General features: G+C 36.0%; 1 protein-coding gene across 4 annotated transcripts in view; it reads right to left on the minus strand.

Moving 5' to 3' along the window:
* PDE1A (phosphodiesterase 1A) overlaps nucleotides 1–19,983 on the minus strand; it is a 384,680-nt gene that overhangs the window by 79,307 nt on the left and 285,390 nt on the right. For all 4 annotated transcript variants that reach the window (XM_040227752.1, XM_040227753.1, XM_040227750.1 and 1 more), the window contains 4 exons: nucleotides 14,858–15,040; nucleotides 7,617–7,683; nucleotides 3,940–4,056; nucleotides 2,969–3,109 (listed from right to left, as the gene is read on the minus strand). In XM_040227752.1, the coding sequence (XP_040083686.1) occupies nucleotides 2,969–3,109; nucleotides 3,940–4,056; nucleotides 7,617–7,683; nucleotides 14,858–15,040 (508 nt within the window). The remainder of the gene's footprint in view (nucleotides 1–2,968; nucleotides 3,110–3,939; nucleotides 4,057–7,616; nucleotides 7,684–14,857; nucleotides 15,041–19,983) is intronic.

Here is a 19,983-nt window from a genome sequence, read left to right on the forward strand (position 1 = left end):
ATGAATTTAGAAATAAGTTTCTAAACCAAACCTGCTATAGTATAGTGAAGTTATATTTATCGGTTAGTATCTCAAAAAGTGACTATGTCATCTTTACTAACAATTTAAACTTTCTAGGAGTCATGCCAGGCTGGGCCAGATTTCCCATCTCCCAGAGAAGTTGGAATAGCTTGTTAGATTCTGGAACAAGCCTTCCTTGCAAGTCTGAGGGTAAACTCACATTGTGGGTTTGCATTTCTCTATTTGCCCGCTGATATAGCATCCATCATCTGTTTAATGTCATCTTCAGCACAGAGATTGCAAAGCTGAACTAGGAGACTTTTATTTGGTTGCCTTTACACTTGCAGTACTTAAGCAAAAATGTATTTTAAAACAACATCCTGGTTACCTACCACCCTAAAATGGCATATATCTTCTCCTCATACTTCATAATTAAAGCAGATATTTTTATACCAAAGCAGGCAGAGCTTTTCCATTCTATTTTGTTCTGAGGAAACATAATTAGTTCAGTTTCCATTCCAGACTAACACTTTCAGTTAACTTTTCAATGCCACAGAATTCAGAAAACAGGAAATGATAAAGATGTAAAATGAAAACCACCTCACTATCAGAGTCAAGACCAAGGCCTTAGAAAGGAAGAAGCAAGCAGATCGAACCAGGAAGATGTTACAGCATTTATTCCCAGTGTGACAGCATGTGCAGGTGTCAGGAGGCACTTTGTTTTTCACTCTAATTGCCATGCGTATAAAACCCAGGGAAAACAGAGTTCAAGGGGCAGCTGTGACAATGAAGTCTGATTCAACCAGTGGGAGCTTTAAGAGAATTTGTGTGTATGTGTGTATGCATATGCATGTATGCTGGGAAGAAAAACAGATATAAAGAAAGTCATACATACTACTTTTAAAAATTGTACAATATTTTAAAGCTATATATTTGAATGTTTGTTTCTACTACTTATTGCTAACTTCTGCTTCCTCCCTTTAAGTGTCAAATGAATTATGAGTAAACTTCAACCAAGGACCAAGTCCAAGCATGACTACATTTGATTTGGCTCATTGGGCACATTTATGCCTTAACTGAGTGATATCTATATTTACAACTTAAAAAGAGAATACAAAGGTACGATTACATATAATTCAGCCTTCTAGAAGGTTACAAGAGAATCTTGCTACTGTATCAGTAAAGGTTTTTGGTTTTTGCCTCCCCCAAAGTAGGCCTTAACTCCAAAGCAGTTATATTACTTGCTGATCCTGTCAATATAATGAGAATTTCTATTGAATTGTGGTGATATTCCAAAAAATTTCTTCATTAAAAGCCCCGCTGAGCTCCCAGCTACTAGCCATTGTCCACTGCCAGCCGTATGGCTGAACCACTGTGGATGCCTGCCCAGTGATGTCTTCAGATATCTGTGTCCATAGTTGCTAGCTAGTCACAATCACATCAGAGACCTCAAGTGAGAACATTCTGTTTGGGACCCTTCCAACCAACAACCCTTGAGAAATATAAATTATTGTTATAAGCCATTGAGGCTTGGGAGTAGTTTGTTTTGAAGAAACAGATAATTTAAACACCGGGCAGGAGTGGAATCTGAGCTTAAAGCACTGATGGAGCTGCAATATTTAGGAGGCAAAAAAAGACAGAGAAGTGAAATAGATAATTTCTTTAGTCGTTGTGTGAGACACCTTTCGACAATCATAGCAAAGGGATCTTATGTAGTCAATACTACACATGGGTATACAATAAACTTGGAGAAGCGTGTACCTGTTACAAGTTTTCAAGATCTTCAGGACTCCATATTGTGTCTGTAAGGCCTGGCACTAGGTAAGGAATACAGTCTCTGGGGCAGAATGATGAAATATGGAGGGGTTCTAGTCCTACAGCTCTGAATGCCAGTGACCCACACCAATAAAAAGGACGTGATGTCTGAAATCTAAACAGGTAGGCAATGTATGTTGTGGGGTTTGCTAGACCATTCTACTTATTCTACTTACATGTGTTTTATGGTACTCCTTCATGTAGGTCAACACATGAGAATTCAAAAAGGTACTTAGATTTTGGGGATCTCAACAATGACTCATACCTGGGGATGAACCCCTCCCAGTCTGGAACCTTCAGAAGGAAGAACTGCCCTTCCCTTTTTATCTCTTGGAAGTCATCCTATGCTCTGAGACATTACAGGAATTCCAGGCTATCTCAGACTTTCCATCATCTACTCATTGTTGTCCCAGGATTTGTACTGCTGAACCATTTATCCAGTCATCAACTGATCCATTCAGATGCAAAGAGGAAGAAGAAGAATTTGGAAAAATCCACATGAATAATTTACAAAAAGATCTATTAGGATTTGATTGTAATTAGCAATACAAGCGTGTAAAAGAGAAAAAACTAGTGAGGTCAGCCTGGTTAATGAAATGAGGGAAGAACACTACAATTAACTTCTATTGCAAAGGCTTTTTTTCTAGGTCACTTTTCTGGAGGTTGATTCCTATGGGGAAAGTGAGTGAGTGAGTGTTAGTCGCTCAGTCATGTCTGACCCTCTGCAACAACATAGACAGTAGGTAGACTGCCAGGATCCTCTGTCCATGGAATTCTCCAGGCAAGAATCCTGGAGTGGGTTGCGATGCCCTTCTCCAAGGGATCTTCCCGACCCACAGATTGAATCCTGGTCTCCCGTATTGCAGGTGGATTCTTTACCATCTATCTGAGCCACAGGCATTTACAAATGAAAATGTCATATGGTCCAAATTTTGAAAAAATTGCAGTATATTTTCACTTGCTTCTGGAGATCTTTTTTTCACTGAATTAAAATATTTTTAAAAAATGTATATTATAGATAACTTGTTAACCCTCAAAAATCCAGAAGATGATAGTTACTTATAATACTTTTATGAGTATTAAAGAAACAATGAGAAGAGAATGGCATCAGATGTTGCAGACTAACAAACTTCAATCACAAAGACCTTCTTACCATGATACCTGTATGAAGCATTATGTAATGCACAGTTTGAGTGACATCAGCTGCATGAATCAAATTGTGGTATGGATTTTTGTACTTGCTGTAACCAACTTCTAGAGCTTCTGCAAAGGCAATTAGGCAAGAAACGGGAATCTGCAGAAAGTAATAATTATGATTATATTTTGACCAAAAGAGTGGCACTAAGTTAACATGAACACAAAGATGTTGGGATGGGACACATTAGTGAGTCAGATGTGGGCAGTAGTTTCTTAAAGTTAAATGTGGATTGTTCCAAGAAAACAGTTCATTAATCTGTCAGTTTTCAATGCTGATGAGAATTATAAGCCCCAAATGTTTAATTAAGATAGATGAAATAACAGTCTTAACCATATAGCAGTCTTTAAATTTTTATATCTTCTAGAGTCAAATAAGAAGGCTAGTTTTTAAAAGCGTAAAGTTTTCCAATTACAATTGGTAAAATCTAGTTTTTCTATCAGTAATTCAAGGAGGTTAAAATAAATGACCTCCGAGTAACCTCTAACTCTAAAAATATCATGACTCCATAGATACACACTTAGAAATCTGAATCAAATTTGTTGCTGAGATAGCTCTAAGTGAAGTTAATTAGAAGCCCTTTCAGTTTAAGAAAAGCTGCCAGAAATGGTTCATTTTGCATTTTAGGAAACTCGTATTTCTTTAAGACACAGATTCCAATGTTTACATGAGTGTTCCATGAATAATTCAAGGTGACATTCGTATCTTGTTGCAGTGACACTATCATGGCTTTATGATACCAAGTGGAAATAAAGAAATGTCAGTGATTTGGGGAGAATAGCCATATCGTGTGGTGAACTCATCCCCACAGTTCTGTGAACCCAGAAACATTTTTAGATGAATTGATTAATGAATCAATGTTTTGCATTTTCACTCTCATACAGATAACTCATTCTAAGAGCATTTTACTTTTGTTCCATGTTTCTGACCTTGAAACGGTTGATAAGATCATATCTGGTGAATAGTTCATAAATCATAAACTTCAGACTATGTTCTCCACTTGCTTCATTCAAGGCAAATACATCAAAAGACCATTTATCAACATCCTGTAGGGAAAAAGTAAATATTTTAGATGGCAACATCACACGGCTTTGTTTCTTTCTATGAATTAATTTTTCTATGAAAAATTCTTAGGAAGATCAGGAATTATACATCCAGTGGGTCAGATTTCAATTCAGCACATCAGACTTTCTTTCACCAGTATCTGATATGACAGGGACACAGTGTCTATAGATCCACCACAGTGAAGTCTATAATACTTAAGTTCTTCCCCTTAATCCTAAGGTTACCCAATTTAATATAATAAACTATAACCCCCTCATCCTTATTAGAGTCTCTCCAAATGAAAGCCATAAATCATTTTGCCAAAGTGGGCCTAATTTACAGTAGAGTTCCAGATTATGTAGGTGATTTAACTGAGGGATAGAGGGAAGATAACCCCAATTATCTTCCCCACCCACACACCTACAATACCACTTGAGTGTCCACCTTTTAAGAGCTACTAATTTGATTTAGACCTTTGGTATTTTGAGTCTTCATTTTTTTCAAGATGCAGATACTTCCTTGGTGGCTCAGTGGTAAAGAATTTGCCTGGCAATGTGGGAGACACAGGTTCAATCCCTGGTCTGAGAAGATCCCACGCGCTGCAGACTAGTTAAGCCTGTGCACCGCAACTACTGAGCCTGGGCTCTAGAGGCCAGAAGCAGCAACTACGGGGCCCACGTGCCACAACTTCTGAAGCCCGCGTGCTCTAGAGTCTGTGCTCCGCAGCAAGAGAAGCCTGTGCACCACAACTGGAGAATAGACCCCGTTCTCCACATCTAGAGAAACACCTGCTCGGCAATGAGTAACCAGCACAGCCAAAAATAAGTAATAAATTTATTTTCTCCAGTTGTGCATCACAACTGGAGAATAGACCCCGTTCTCCACATCTAGAGAAACACCTGCTCGGCAATGAGTAACCAGCACAGCCAAAAATAAATAATAAATTTATTTTCTCCAGTTGTGCACCACAACTGGAGAATAGACCCCATTCTCCACAACTAGAGAAATACCTGCTCAGCAATGAGTAACCAGCACAGCCAAAAATAAGTAAATAAATAATTTTGTTTTAAATATGCAGGTGCTCTAGAGAGATAGAGTACTGTTTCTAGGTAGAGTAATAGTACCTTATTCCTCACTCTAACCTTGGCTGATTCACCTTTACTTTTTTACTAGGGTCAGATGGTGAGATAAAGGAAGTGGGCCTCTTCACTGGGGAGGAGGATAGCGTTTTTGGCACTTCAGGCAATTCCCCAGGAAAGTGATCAGGCCTGTAGTGAAACAGATACCCTATGAAAGTACCCCCTATTTGTGGGAAATAGGGCAATGAGTAGGTATATCAAACGACTCCAGCCACATAACGATATGGATTCAGGTAACTCCAGGCAAAAAACTTGCAGAAAAGTCCACAAATGGACTTGCAGCAAGTGTTATCAGTACATTGGGCTTCCCTGGTGGTGCAGAGGTTAAAGCTTAAAGATGTATTAAGATAAAGTTTGAGTTTGCAATCATAAATAAATCACTGAAACTTAGAAATCTACAGAAATACAGTAGAATCAGAGTTCTAATGATTATCAGAAATTAATAGTAAAGAAGGTCTAGTGTTTGCACACACAGAATGGGTTTAGTATTGAACAGTAAGTAGATAACCTTAAAGTTGTATACTAATTTCAAATTTAAGCAGGACCTGTGTTAGAACTTTTCATTTAGCATATTTCACAGAGATAACAATACATAATGTAATAAGCTGTAAATCTGATAAACAGTATTCAAGCCATCTTTTAAAACTCTTTCTTTTGACAAACAGTAACAATAACTCCAAATGTAGTTTTAATCATTTGGGAACACCAAGGAAATATTTTTTGGCTTGCTTGTGTACCTTTGTTAAATTCTTTGCATTTGGCCTTAATTTGAACCCAAAATACTTGCTTGATCTGTTTGTAAATTTAAAATCTCTCAGAGTTCTGTTAGAAGTCATTTTGCCATTAATAAAGCCAAAGGAGACCAACAAATCTCTTACTAAATTCCAAAGCTAACACAGAGGAATCAGTTCAGACTGTTACAAAGCTGCTGTTTACAGTTCCTGCTAGGGGTTTCCAACTGAGTGAAAGGTTAATTCTCCATTTGGGGGCATTTTTTTAAGTCAACAATGATAATTTATATCTGTAAACTTCTGCAGATGCTTGGCTTTTACTTTGTCAGCCTGAGAACAAACAAGGCAAGGAGGTAGCTCAGGAAATTAGAATTATTAACACATTCTTAGTGATAATTCTCCACAACCTGTTAGTTCATGTCTCCTCTATATTACATTTTTGAAATCTGCTTGCATTCTCTCCTACCAAAATATTCTGTTAGTTGGTTTCTATAAAAATAAAAGTAAGTGATTTTCTTGCCTACAGTTGAGGAAATAATGAGGAAATAAAAATCTTTTAAGAGCTAAGGAATAATTCATATCCAATAATATGACATTTCAGTTATATACTTGCCTCTATTATAATTTTAGAAACATGAATATAAAAAAGCTTCTGAGAAAAACAAATTGCTTTTTAAAATGAATAAGATTGAAATCTAATATGCAGCAGAGAAAACACAAATGCAGAGAAAAACAACAAAGGGGATGCAAAGGGGATGCTTAAAAGGGAATAGAGGAACAAAAGAAATCAATATAAATGTAAACTAGGAAAGGGATTTAATATATCAAAAATAAAGTAACTTGGTATATTCTGTTGCTGGTATTTAAATTTTTGGTTAATACAGGAAACTACCATAAAGCTACCAGAGGAGACAAAGTTGAATTTCCTACCCAAATTAAGCAACAGAATTAAATAGGGAATGTAGAGTGACAAGCCTACAAAATGCCTCTTTATTAATATAGTCTAGGAACAGTGTTCACATACACACACACACAAAGTGGGCACAAGTGAGTCCAAAACTTTTACCACATCAGATTTTCAACTCTAGTTATTTCTAACACATGTAATACTGCAATTGGGCCTCAGTCTAGGGCAACCACAGGGAAAGACAGAGACAAAAGAGATAAATTTCTTTTTTGTTTACTTTTTAATTTTATCTTCCTTTTTATATTTTCTCAGACCTAAAATTCTGAACAATTTTCTTCAATATAAGTTTTGTCCTTTAATTCTATTTGACTGAAATGTCTTTTCATTGATAATGCATTCATTTCATAATATATAGTAACAAAATATGTGTATTCTGACAAATGCTGGTGCCAACTCAAAGTTGAATACAAGATCCACCTAAATAAAGCATAAAGCACAAAAAAGACATCACACACATACATGTATTTATACATGTATATTACAGTTGTCAGTGATAAACATCTATATGTATTGATACAGTTTGTTAGTGTAAACATTAACAAACTGATCCTCATTTAAATCAACAAGTTATGACTTGAAACATATGACATTTGTAAAGAGTCAAAATAATTTTTTATATTCTGATATGTAAGCTACATCAAAGACCTATTCTCATTTTCTTCCCATTATTTTAAAGAGACTGGGAAAAATGACTTTGATAAACTAAGATAATTGAAATTTTTTACCTTTAATGTTACTATGACCGCTTCTGGATATGCCAAGCCAACCATGTGATAGGATTTTCTGTACATTCTGAAAAAGAAAAATAAGTGTATATACAAAAATCATTTACTCAAAGTTTTAAACTATTTCTTTAAAACAAAGAAATAATTACCTTTGACTTGTTGACCTTGTATCGTTAGATACAGATTCCCTTTCTGGCAACAGTGATAATTATTGCCGTCATCTATTACATGTTTACAATAGATGCAAATAGTATTTTGTTTACTCAAAACCACATATAAAGTCAATATGGTTTTAATTTCTATGTAAAGAGATCTTTTCCTAAACTTCATCTTATAAAAAAAAGACTGTCATTTGCATGTGCAGCAGCAATACCTTTTAGCATACCATCACATTCAAGACAGCAGAGCAGCCTTGCTTTGTGTCCTTTTGTGTTACAAAATTTTCAGTCACATTCAACACAGCAGAGCAGCCTTGCTTTGTGTCCTTTTGTGTTACAAAATTTTCAGTCTGGAAGCTGAAGGTCACTGAAATAGTCCTTTATAGGTTTTCTTTCTTTTTTCACAAAATGAAAATTATAGAAGGGTATATGTAACATCCTCAGAATTTACACAGCTTACTTTTTTGTTTTAGTTAAGAATATTGGGAGAAACCATATTGAAAAAAATTGCTTGAGTTTGTTCAAACTGTCTTTTAATATTATTTAATAAAGATTATCCAGAAAGGATATTTTTATTTTTGTAATAGCAACAATAAAAATATTTTTATTAATCAGTAATTTGTTGGTTCCATTTTCCAACAGAAAACCAAGATGACTTAAATAAATATAAGAAACTCTTCCACTGATTTGTGCAAAAATAGAATCAACATGATACCCTAATGTGTAGAAATAGCAATAGGTTTTTAACCAGGACTGAAAGAAACATGGTTCCTCCACAAAGTCCTGTGAAAACATGGAATAATCACATCCCTTAATTTTCACATTGTTAGCTCACAAGCAAGTTTCATTTCTAGTTTATACTACAGTAACTTCCCCCTACAAGACGCCTGAACAAAGCCATAATTTAATGACTATATCATTATATTGGGGGTCAATATAAGAAATATAAGAAAACATTCTGCATCTTTTATAAAATCAGTAAGGGAAATACTAACCCTTTTGACTCAATGTATCTTATGTTAAAAATCCATAAGACATTACTCAGTTCCTATGTAAATGCTACCTTTTTTTAAGATAATAAAAACCAAATAATTTTTCATGTTTTCCTTTTTAATCTTCACTTCTCAAATGCTCAGAATTAAAATATTGTGTTTACTTACATAGATATTAGGCTTTCTTGATAAAGTATCTTCCCATTTTATTACAGAGACCTTGTTACTTTATTTCCATGTTCCCACTTTAAAATTCACATTCAGAAAACTAAGATCATGGCATCTGGTTTCACTACTTCATGGCAAATAGATGGGGAAACAATAGAAACAGTGACAGACTTTATTTTCTTGGGCTTCAAAATTACTGCAGATGGCAACTGCAGCCATGAAATTAAAAAAAAAAAAACAAAAAACCATTTGCTCCTTGAAAGAAAAGCTATAAAAAACCTAGACAGCATATTAAAAAGCAAAGACATTACTTTGCCAACAAAGGTCCCTACAGACAAAGCTATGGTTTTTCCAGTAGTTATATATGGATCTGAGAGTTGGATCATGAAGAAGGCACCAAAGAATTGATGCTTTTGAACTGTGGTGTTGGAGAAGACTCTTGAGAGTCCCTTGGACAGCAAGGAGATCCAACAAGTCCATCCTAAAGGAAATCAGTCTTGAATATTCATTGGAAGGACTGAAACTGAAGCTCCAGTACTTTGGCCACATGATGCAAAGAGCCAACTCCTTGGAAAAGACCCCGAGGCTGGGAAAGATTGAAGGCAGGAGGAGAAGGGGATGACAGAGGACAAGATGGTTGGTTGGCATCACTGACTCAATGGACATGAGTTTGAGCAAGCTCTGAGAGAGGATGAATAGGAAAGCCTGGCATGCTATAGGCCATGGAGTCACAAAGAATTGGACACTACTGAGCTAATGAAAATAACAATTTAGTTTTTGTCTTAAATGACCTTAAATAATTTTTAGATGTGGCAAAGTTATAATAAAAAAATTATCCTTATCCTCTATATCAGTTGGAAGATTTCAGAGCAGCCTATCAGAAAAATACTAACATTACTTGCTCCACTCAGATAGGTGGAGAACTTGCAGAACAAGTTAATCTTGCAGAACAAGGAAACAATTTAATCACAATATAAAAGGCCCAGGCAAAGAGGAACTAAAGAGCTTTTTGATGAAAGTGAAAGAGGAGAGTGAAAAAGCTGGCTTAAAACTCAGCATTCAAAAAACTAAGATCATGGCATCCGGTCCCACCTCTTCATGGCAAATAGAGGGGGAAACAATGGAAATAGTGAGAGACTTTATTTTCTGGGGCTCCAAAATCAGTGCAGATGGTGACTGCAACAATGAAATTAAAAGACACTTGCTCCTTGGAAGAAAAGCTCTGACCAACCTAGAGAGCATATTCAAAAGCAGAGACATTACTTTGCCCACTAAGGTCCATCTAGTCAAGGCTATGGTTTTTCCAGTGGTCATGTATGGATGTGAGAGTTGGACCATAAAGAAAGCTGAGTGCCAAAGAATTGATTTTTTTTTTTTTTTACCATGGTGTTGGAGAAGGCTCTTAAGAGTCCCTTGGACTGCAAGGAGATCAAGCCAGTGCATCCTGAAGGAAATCAGTCCTAAATATTCATTGGAAGGACTGATGCTGAAGCTGAAGCTCCAATATTTTAGCCACCTGATGCAAAGAACTGACTCACTGGAAAAGACCCTGATGCTGGGAAAGATTGAAGGCAGGAGGAGAAAGGGACAACATAGGATGAGATGGTTGGATGGTATCACCGACTCAATGGACATTTGTTTGAGCAAACTCTGGGAGTTGGTGATGGACAGGGAAGCCTGGTATACTGCAGTCTATGGGGTGGCAAAGAGTCAGACACAACTGAGCTACTGAACTGAACTGAAAAGGCCCAGAAAATAATTATTTTCAGTAATGATATTTAGTTTTGTTGTTTTTTGCAGAAACAAATGTTTTTTTTTCCTATTTTTTGAATCATTACTAAAATTGGAGGTACAGGGGTAATGGAGATAAGTGGTCAGGAATAAGAAACTTTAAAAATTAAGTTACTTTAAATCTGTGTAACTTCATGGCACAAAAGGCAGTATTATGTAGCAAAGAGAACACACAATTTGGATCTTGGATCACAGGTTAACCAATCACTAGCTGTGTGACCTCTGGAAAGCTAATGTCAGTTATCTATAAAATACGGATAATCATACACTTTTTATGAAGATAAATGATATAAATACCTAATGTAACATTACTATAAGTACTCAATATAAGAAAGCTGTTATTATTTTTTAAATGCTTGTTTATTTATTTTTGGCTGTTCTGAGTCTTCATTGCTATGCTCAAGCTTTCTCTAGTTGCAGTGACCAGGAACTACTCTTTAGCAGCTCCTGATCACTGCGACTAGAAAAGTTGCAGTGTGCCGGCTTCTCATTGTGGTGGCTTCTCTTGTTAGGGGAAATTGACTCTAGGGTGCATGGGTTCAGTAATTCTGGCCCATGGCCTTAGTTGCCCCAAGGCATGTGGGATCTTTCCAGAGCAGGGATCATACCAGTGTCTTTTGCATTAGCAGAAGGATTCTCAAACACTGGAGTAGCAGGGAAGTCCCAGAAAGTCATTATTCTTCATATCAACATTATTATTCTCATTATTCTGCAGCCAATACCATTGGCTTCAGTTCTGGCATTCTTCAAGGCTCTTTGGGTTCAGTGAGAACTCTAATGTTTTCTTAGGCTTAGAGCAAGTTTGAGAAATGAATATCTCTGTATATTCTCATTAAATATAAAGAAAGAGAAGGAAGGGGATTACTCCTCTAAGGAGAAGGAGAAACCACTTCATTATCATTTTCTAACTCTATACTTGGGAACAGTGTATTAGGATGAAAACTTAGAAAATTAGCATGGAAGCGTAGGATGACTCATTCTGGAGAATTGAATGTGGGAGAAACCTTAACACAGTGGTCTCACATATGAGTAAATAGTCAACATATTACACGTTGCTGAAAAAGAACAATGAATTTCCTGTTCTCCTGTAAGTGGTAAAAGTTCAACTGGAAATAGGGACGATTATTTTTGGAAGGTTTTATATTACAGTTGCAAAATATAATTCAAAAACTTAAAAAAGAACTATGATATGCCAGACGTGGTGGACAAGAGACTATTCAGTGGAGAATAAGAAAACTATGTGTTGCTTTCACAGGGTTTATTTAGTGGTGAAGAGGGACAGTAAATAAGAAATAATACCTGAGTAAAAACAGCACTAAATGCTATGAAGTAAATCACTCACTGGTTGGGACAGAGAAAGTGATGAAAAGTATACAGAGTAACCAGGAAAGGCCTTTGGAAAGATAGAAATGGCTAGTCAGAGTGAAGTTTGGGGAAAATCATTTCTGATAGAAGAAAGAGCAGAATTACTGGTCCCAAGGGAAGAAATTTCAGTTCAGTCATTCAGTCATGTCTGACTTTTTGTGACCCCATGGACTGCAGCACACCAGGCTTCGCTGCCCATCACCAACTCCCGAAGCTTGCTCAAACTCATATCCATTAAGTTGGCCATGCCATGAAACATCTCATACTCTGTCATCCCCTTCTCCTCCTGCCTTCAATCTTTCCCAGCATGAGGGTCTTTTCCAGTAAGTCAGTTCTTTGCATCAGGTGGCCAAAGTATTGGATATTCATGGAGTTGAAATCACACTAGTATAGATATTCAGTAAAGGGTGATAGTAGCATTAGATGAGTCTAGAAGGTAAGGGGGCCTAGTCATGCAGGCTATGATACAGAAGTTGCCTTTAATATGTTCGATACAGGATACAGGATGCTTGGGGCCGGTGCACGGGGATGATCCAGAGAGATGATATGGGGTGGGAGGTGGGAAGGGGGTTCAGGATTGGGAACTCATTTACACCCATGGCGGATTCATGTCAATGTATGGAAAAACCAATACAGTATTGTAAAGTAAAATAAAGTAAAAAAAAAAAAAGAACAGGTGAAGTGGTACATCCAGTGAAATGGTAAAGGCAATCAGATAATTTTAAGCTTAAGAATGACAGGACTGAATTTATATTTTAAAAGTCACTGTGGAAAGTGACTTGCTTAGAGAAGGCAAATGAGGAAGAGGGGAGCCTAGTTGACAGTTATTGTCATATTTTAGATGGCAGTGATAAAGGCTTAGATTGGGGTTTCCGGAGAGGAGATGAGAAAGTGAGTAGGTTTGGGGTACACTGGTGTAAACAAATTGCTTGGACTTGCTGAGGGGTTAATTCTTGGAAGGGGCTACTTGAGAGAAGACTCAAGAAGCCTTTCTAACTTTCAAGATTGAAGATGATTATTTTTGAAAATTCTAGATAAACATATCCTTTTGTTTATATATTTACTAATGGAAATTCAAAAGTAATAGAAATATTTCATTTTTATGTGTTTTAGTACTTTGATTTCTTTAAGACTACTTACTAATTTAGTTACCTTAAGTATATTTTGATATTTCTGTGTAGCAAATGAAAAAAATGAAAGTTTCACATATCAATATATTTCACAGAATTTGTTTTGATTTTCTACTTAATGAGAATGGAAATTTAGTTGGTTTATTTTTATAATTTTAATTTATTTTTTAGTTTGCCAAATTCTACATTTTCTTAAACAGAAAGGCAAAATATAGATTTCTTCATTAAAGCAAACATATACTCTTTTATCTCTGATTCTTTCACTGAGTTTCCGAACTACTATTTAGATGTTTTCAAACTGATATTAAGAAAAATCAACTGTCATACACTTACCTAACTTGTTTAAAAAAATAGGAATATTATTATAAAAATTATTTCTCTCCAGCCCTACTTGTCTGTTTCAGATTTCAGGTCCCACTTGGCAGAGTTGGGAGCAGTTTATGCACTAGGTGTTGGAGGTGTCATCTCACCTAACTAATCAGCTCATTATGCTTATTATGAAGGTTCTTCATCAAAAGCAATTAGATATGGTTAAAAAATACACAAAGTAATTTGAATAATAATAATTTGGGTAATAAAGGCATAAACCAAGATCCTAGATGCTTTATTTCTTATGGTTATTATACATCTTTAAATCACATCAAATCCTTCTTGCAATGCTTGTCATTTAGATTTTTAGAAACCCAAGAGGGCTTCTCATTGTTCCTTTAGCAGAGGAAGATGAAAGTTTAGGAGGTTTATTAGAGGAAATGACTAAAGATGTCTGAAGATAAAAAATAATGTGGTCTTCTTTAAATTTAATTTTAAATACATTGATAAAAACATTTCTCTGTTCCTTAATTTTGCTTTGAAAACATTAAAATAAACTTTTTTATTTATAACAATGTATAATTGTTTTTAAGTCTAAGTATGTATAAGTCTAAGTAACTTTTAAGAACTAGTTCTCAATATTGTCAGATATAAGATGTTTATTTCAAGTCTTTTTATAGTTTTAGTTCTGAAACATTAGAACTAACATTAGTTTTTCCAGACAGAAAAATAAGCTATGTTATTAAGGGCTAAATAATATAAAATCCTGTCATATTAACATGTATTTCACATTAGAAACTCTAGTGATTTGACTTGCTGCTTCTAAGGGCCATCAAGTGACAGAAATGCTTCAGTGACAGAAAAGTTAAAAAGCTCTTCAGGGAGATTGGACATGAGAGAGCTTTACTCCAAGGTCATAAGAGGATAGCCTTTTCACTTAAGTGTGGAGAAAGGCCTGCTTGATTTTGTTATGTAGCATAGAACTTATTTTATCAGGCGCTACATTTTATTTGGGTAATGTTACGTTTATAGCATATGAATGTATTATAATTATTTTTAAACAGTTATTCATTTGAGAGTGGCCATTAAAAGTCTATACTTTATTTAAGTCTTTATATTAATTTAAAATAAATAAAAATAAATCCAGGACAAGATATTTTTTGTTATAGGGTAAATTCCCTCATAAAGTCCTAAATCTTCTTATTCCAGGTATATTTATGATTACAGTTTTCCTCAATAAGCAAACTATAGGACTCTCATAATATTGATTATTAAGTATATTTGCTGCCTTTTAAATTTTGTCTTAATATACCAACAAGTTCACTTACCTTTCCACAAAAATTCCAGCTTGAACAACATGCACAATGCTCCGAAATCTTGGTTTTTCCTCAGATTTCTTTTTCATCATCCCCATTTTCCGTGTAAAGGTAGAAGCCAACCAGTCCCGGACTTCTGATGGGACGGAATCTGACTGAATGTCACTGAGCTCATCATCGGTATCCAGCAGTCTCCTACAAAAAATTTATAGTGATTAAACCCATTTATGATAAAACTCTCCAGAAAGCAGGCATAGCAGGAACATATCCCAACATAATAAAAGCCATATATGACAAATCCACAGCAAACATTATCCTTAATGGTGAAAAATTGAAAGCATTTTCTCTAAAATCAGGAACAAGATGAGGGTGTCCACTCTCATCACTACTATTCAACATAGTTTTGGAAGTCTTAGCCATAGCAATCAGAAGAAAAAGAAAAAAGAGGAATCCAGATTGGAAAAGAAGAAGTAAAACTCTCACTGTTTGCAAATGACATGATCCTCTACATAGTAAACGCTAAAGATACCATCAGAAAATTACTAGAGCTAATCAATGAATATAGTAAAGTTGCAGGATATAAAGTTAATACACAGAAACCCCTTGCATTCCTATACACTAACAATGAAAAACAGAAAGAGAAATTGAGGAAACAGTCCCATTCACCAATGCAATGAAAATAGTAAAATACTTAGGAATAAATTTACCTAAAAAAAGACCTATAAATGGAAAACTATAAAACATTGATGAAAGAAATCAAAGATGATACAAATAGATGGAGAAATATACCATGTTCATGGATTAGAAGACTCAATATTGTGAAAATTAGTATACTACTCAAAGCAATCTATAGATTCAATGCAATCCCCATCAAGCTACCAATGGTATTTTTCACAGAACTAGAACAAATAATTTCAAAATTTGTATGGAAACACAAGAAACTTCGAATAGCCAAAGCAATCTTGAGAAAGAAGAATGGAACTGGAGGAATCAAATTTCCTGACTTCAGACTATACTATAAAGCTACAGTCATCACAGACATATAGATCAATGAAACAAAATAAAAAATCCAGAGATAAATCCATGCACCTATGGACACCTTATCTTTGACAAAAGAAGTAAAAATATGCAATGAAAAAAAAAAAACAATCTCTGTAACAAGTGGTACTGGGAAAACTGGTCAACCACATGTAAAAGAATGAAACTAGAACATTTTCTAATACCATACACAAAAATAAACTCAAAATTGATTAAAGATCTAAATGTAACACCAGGAACTATAACACTCTTAGAGGAAAACATAGGCAGAACACTTTCTAACATAAATCACAGAAACATCCTCCATGACCCACCTCCCAAAGTAATAGAAACAAAAACAAAAATAAACAAATGGGACCTAATTAAACTTAAAAGCTTTTGCACAATGAAAGAAAATATAAGCAAGGAGAAAAGGCAGCCTTCAGAATGGAAGAAAATAATAGCAAATGAACCAACTGACAAAGAATTAAATTCCAAAATATACAAGCAGCTCATGCACTTCAATACCAGAAAAAAGAACAACCCAATCTAAAAGTGGGCCAAAGAACAAAACAGACCTTTCTCCAAGAAGACATACAGATGGCTAGTAAACATATGAAAAGATGCTCAACATCCCTCATTATTAGAGAAATGCAAATCAAAGCCACAGTGAGATATCATCTCACTCAGGTCAGAATGACTGCCCTCAAAAAGTATTCAAACAGTAAATGTTGGAGAGGATGTGGAGAAAAGGGAACACCCTGACACTGTTCATGGGAATGCAGACAGTGCACAGCCACTACGGGAACAGTGTGGAGATTCCATAAAAAAAACTGGAACTAGGCAGTGGCACCCCGCTCCAGTCCTCTTGCCTGGAAAATCCCATGGGTGGGGGAGCCTGGTAGGCTGTAGTCCATGGAGTCGCAAAGAGTCGAACACCACTGGGTGACTGCACTTTCACTTTTCACTTTCATGCTTTGGAGAGGGAAATGGCAACCCACTCCAGTGTTCTTGCCTGGGGAATCCCAAGGGCAGAGGAGCCTGGTGGGCTGCCGTCTATGCGGTCGCACAGAGTCAGACATGACTGAAGTGACTTAGCAACAGAGCTGCCATATGACCCAGCAATCCCACTGCTGGGCATACACACCAAGGAAACCAGAATTGAAAGAGACACGTATATCCCAATGTTCATTGCAGCACTGTCTACAATAGCTAAGACTTGGAAGCCACCTAGATGTCCATAGATAGATGAATGGATAAGGAAGTAGTGGTACATTTACACAATGGAATATAACTCAGTTATAAAAAAGAATGCATTTGAGTCAGTTCTAATGAGGTGGATGAAACTGGAGATTATTATACAAAGTGAAGTAAGTCAGAAAGAGAAACACAAATACAGTATATTAATACATATATATGGAATTTAGAAAGGCAGTAACGATGACCCTATACACAAGGCAACAAAAGAGAGACAGATGTAAAGAACAGAATTTTTGACTCTGTGGGAGATGGCGAGGGTGGGATGATTTGACAGAATAGCATTGAAACATGTATATTACCATATGTAAAATAGATAACCAGTACAAGTTTAATGCATGAAACGGGGCACTGCTCCGGGAAAGCTGATGCTCTGGGAAAACCCAGAAGGATGGGTTGGGGAGGGAGGTGGGAGGGGGGTTTAGAATGAGGAGACACATGTGTGCCTGTGGCTGATTCATGTCGCTGCATATCAAAAACAATCACAATATTGTAATTATCCTCCGATTAAAATTAATTAACATAAAAAATGTATAGTGATTAAACTTTAGGAAAAAGTGAAGAAAAACTAATAACAAAGCAAGCAGAGAAATAGGATTTGAAGTATATAGCAAGTCACTCTCTGATCATCTTTTAATATGAGCTATATAAAAAAATCACTAGGTTAATATTTGGAAAGCTCTGAGTTTCTCAAATCAGTCATCTTTTGAGGACAAAAACTAAAGGACTTGAACAGTTGAGAAGCTTCCCAAACATTTAAGTACAGTGACATCAGTCTGGAGATACTGATTATTAATATCTTCAATATATTATTCCAATAATGAATAAAACTAAGATAAAACAGGGAAGGGGCTTCCCTGGTGGCTCAGCGGCAAAGAATCTGCCTGCCGATGCAGAAGACGTGGGTTTGATCCCTGATCCAGGAAGATCCCCTGGAGAAGGAAATGGAACCCATTCCAGTACTCTTGCCTGGGAAATCCCATGGACAGAGGAGCCGGGCGGGCTACAATCCATGGGGTCACAAAGAGTTTGACAGTACTTAGTGACTAAACAATAAAATAAGATAAGGAAGAGAGTTCATAAGCAGATGTCTATTAAAGGATATATTGGATGGAAAGAAAAAGGGGAATTGAAGTTATAAAAATTGTCTTCTACTTAATAAGTGTGTGTATACTGAGCACAGAAAGTACACACTATTTGTATAGTCCTTGGAGTTTACAGAAGTCATTCACTTGTGCTATTTTATTTGATTTGTATCCCTAAATTTTAAGAAAATAATAACTTACTCTATAGATAGTCATTCTGTTATCAACAGCACAGATGAGAAAGTGAAAAAAGAGAAAGATGAAAACAAATATAAAAGCTCATTTTAGGTGACCTAGACAGTGCCAAGGGGAAAAGTTAGAGCAAATGCTATCTGTCTTGAGGGTGCAGATCTGATGGGTTTAGAACTGCTGGCTGAGAAAACCAGCTGTGCGAGGGGGAAATGACCAGGAGCTGAAAGTACTGCCCTGCCACTCTCCAATGTAAACCCCAGATAGACAGCGTTGACGGCACTGGCCAGTAATAATAACTGCATTAAGGCAGCTCCAGTGATCCAGAACTTCCTAAGGGTCTGAACTGGCAAAATAGTGTGAAAGGCTTAACACAAAATATGCAGAGACTTTAGAGAGCAATTGAACTTTGCCTCCAGGAAGAACACAGGCTAGCTCTGTCTCTTGCTTGACTGTTGTTTCCTTGTGGGTGCACCAATTTAATAACTCAGAGCTATTTTTGGCGCACTTTAGCTTTGACCTTTGGGTTCCATTTGCTTTGGTAGATTTCTTTTTTTACAGAATGAGGCCTAAGGATTATGAGCTGATGGAGGGAAGGTAGCCAGAGCTGAAAGAGTGTGCTAAAGCCTCCAGAACAAGCCATATATCATCTCTAGAAAGCAGGGATCAAGGAAAGGGCACAAAAGCAGGAAGTTCATCGAAAGCACCCGAAACTACCAAAAGGAGGCTCAAAAGATAATATGACTTCCTCTATGTTCCACTGGATTTTACAAATGTTTGGATGCCAGTCCTTTGCCAATATTTATTTTTCAAAGTATTAAAAAAGTATGAATGCATTTAAGAAATACCTTATGAAAAAATACACACAATATAAGTGCAGGAGGTACAAAATTACATGTACACACATAAAGATAAAAAGACATGGTTAGAAGTTAATATTAATACTTACTCTAAATCATATTTAATTCTCATTTGGCTCTTACATTTGGATGATCTTGATTTATACCTAAGACATGGACATTGTAATTTAAAGCAAATTGTTTTTTTCCACCTTTTGTTCATTTAAAATTAGATTCCTCAGTTAATCGCAGCAAGACATTCCACTACATAGTTTGAAAATTTCAGAGTTTATACCATTTCTATTATTATTGATGCCATTTCTATTATTCCTTATGCAGTGATCAAATAAAGCCAAAGAACAGGACAGATGGAATGGGAATCATTGTGTGTAATCCTATGATGTCGCCGCGCTCCAAGAATTCTCTGCTGCCTTGATTTTCAACTATGCTGAGTAGAATGACAGACACATGGAAATGGTTGTCAATAGGTCCTTTGCAAATCTGATGCGGAGGACTTTAGGACTATATGTCCTAAAATCATAAAGTATCCATGACAGTTCATCAAACATGATCAAATCAGCATATGAGAGTTCATATACAGATGTGGTACCCAGGAGTCTAGCAATTCTTAGTCATCATGCATGATGTCATTTATTGAGAGGGAAGAACATATAACTTTGGGGCAAAAAGAGTGATATAGATTAATTAATGAATATAAAAATAAAGGAACAGAGTGCATAAGGAGAAAAGC

Source organism: Oryx dammah, unplaced genomic scaffold, assembly GCF_014754425.2.
Source record: "Oryx dammah isolate SB20612 unplaced genomic scaffold, SCBI_Odam_1.1 HiC_scaffold_27, whole genome shotgun sequence".
NCBI lineage: Eukaryota > Metazoa > Chordata > Mammalia > Artiodactyla > Bovidae > Oryx > Oryx dammah.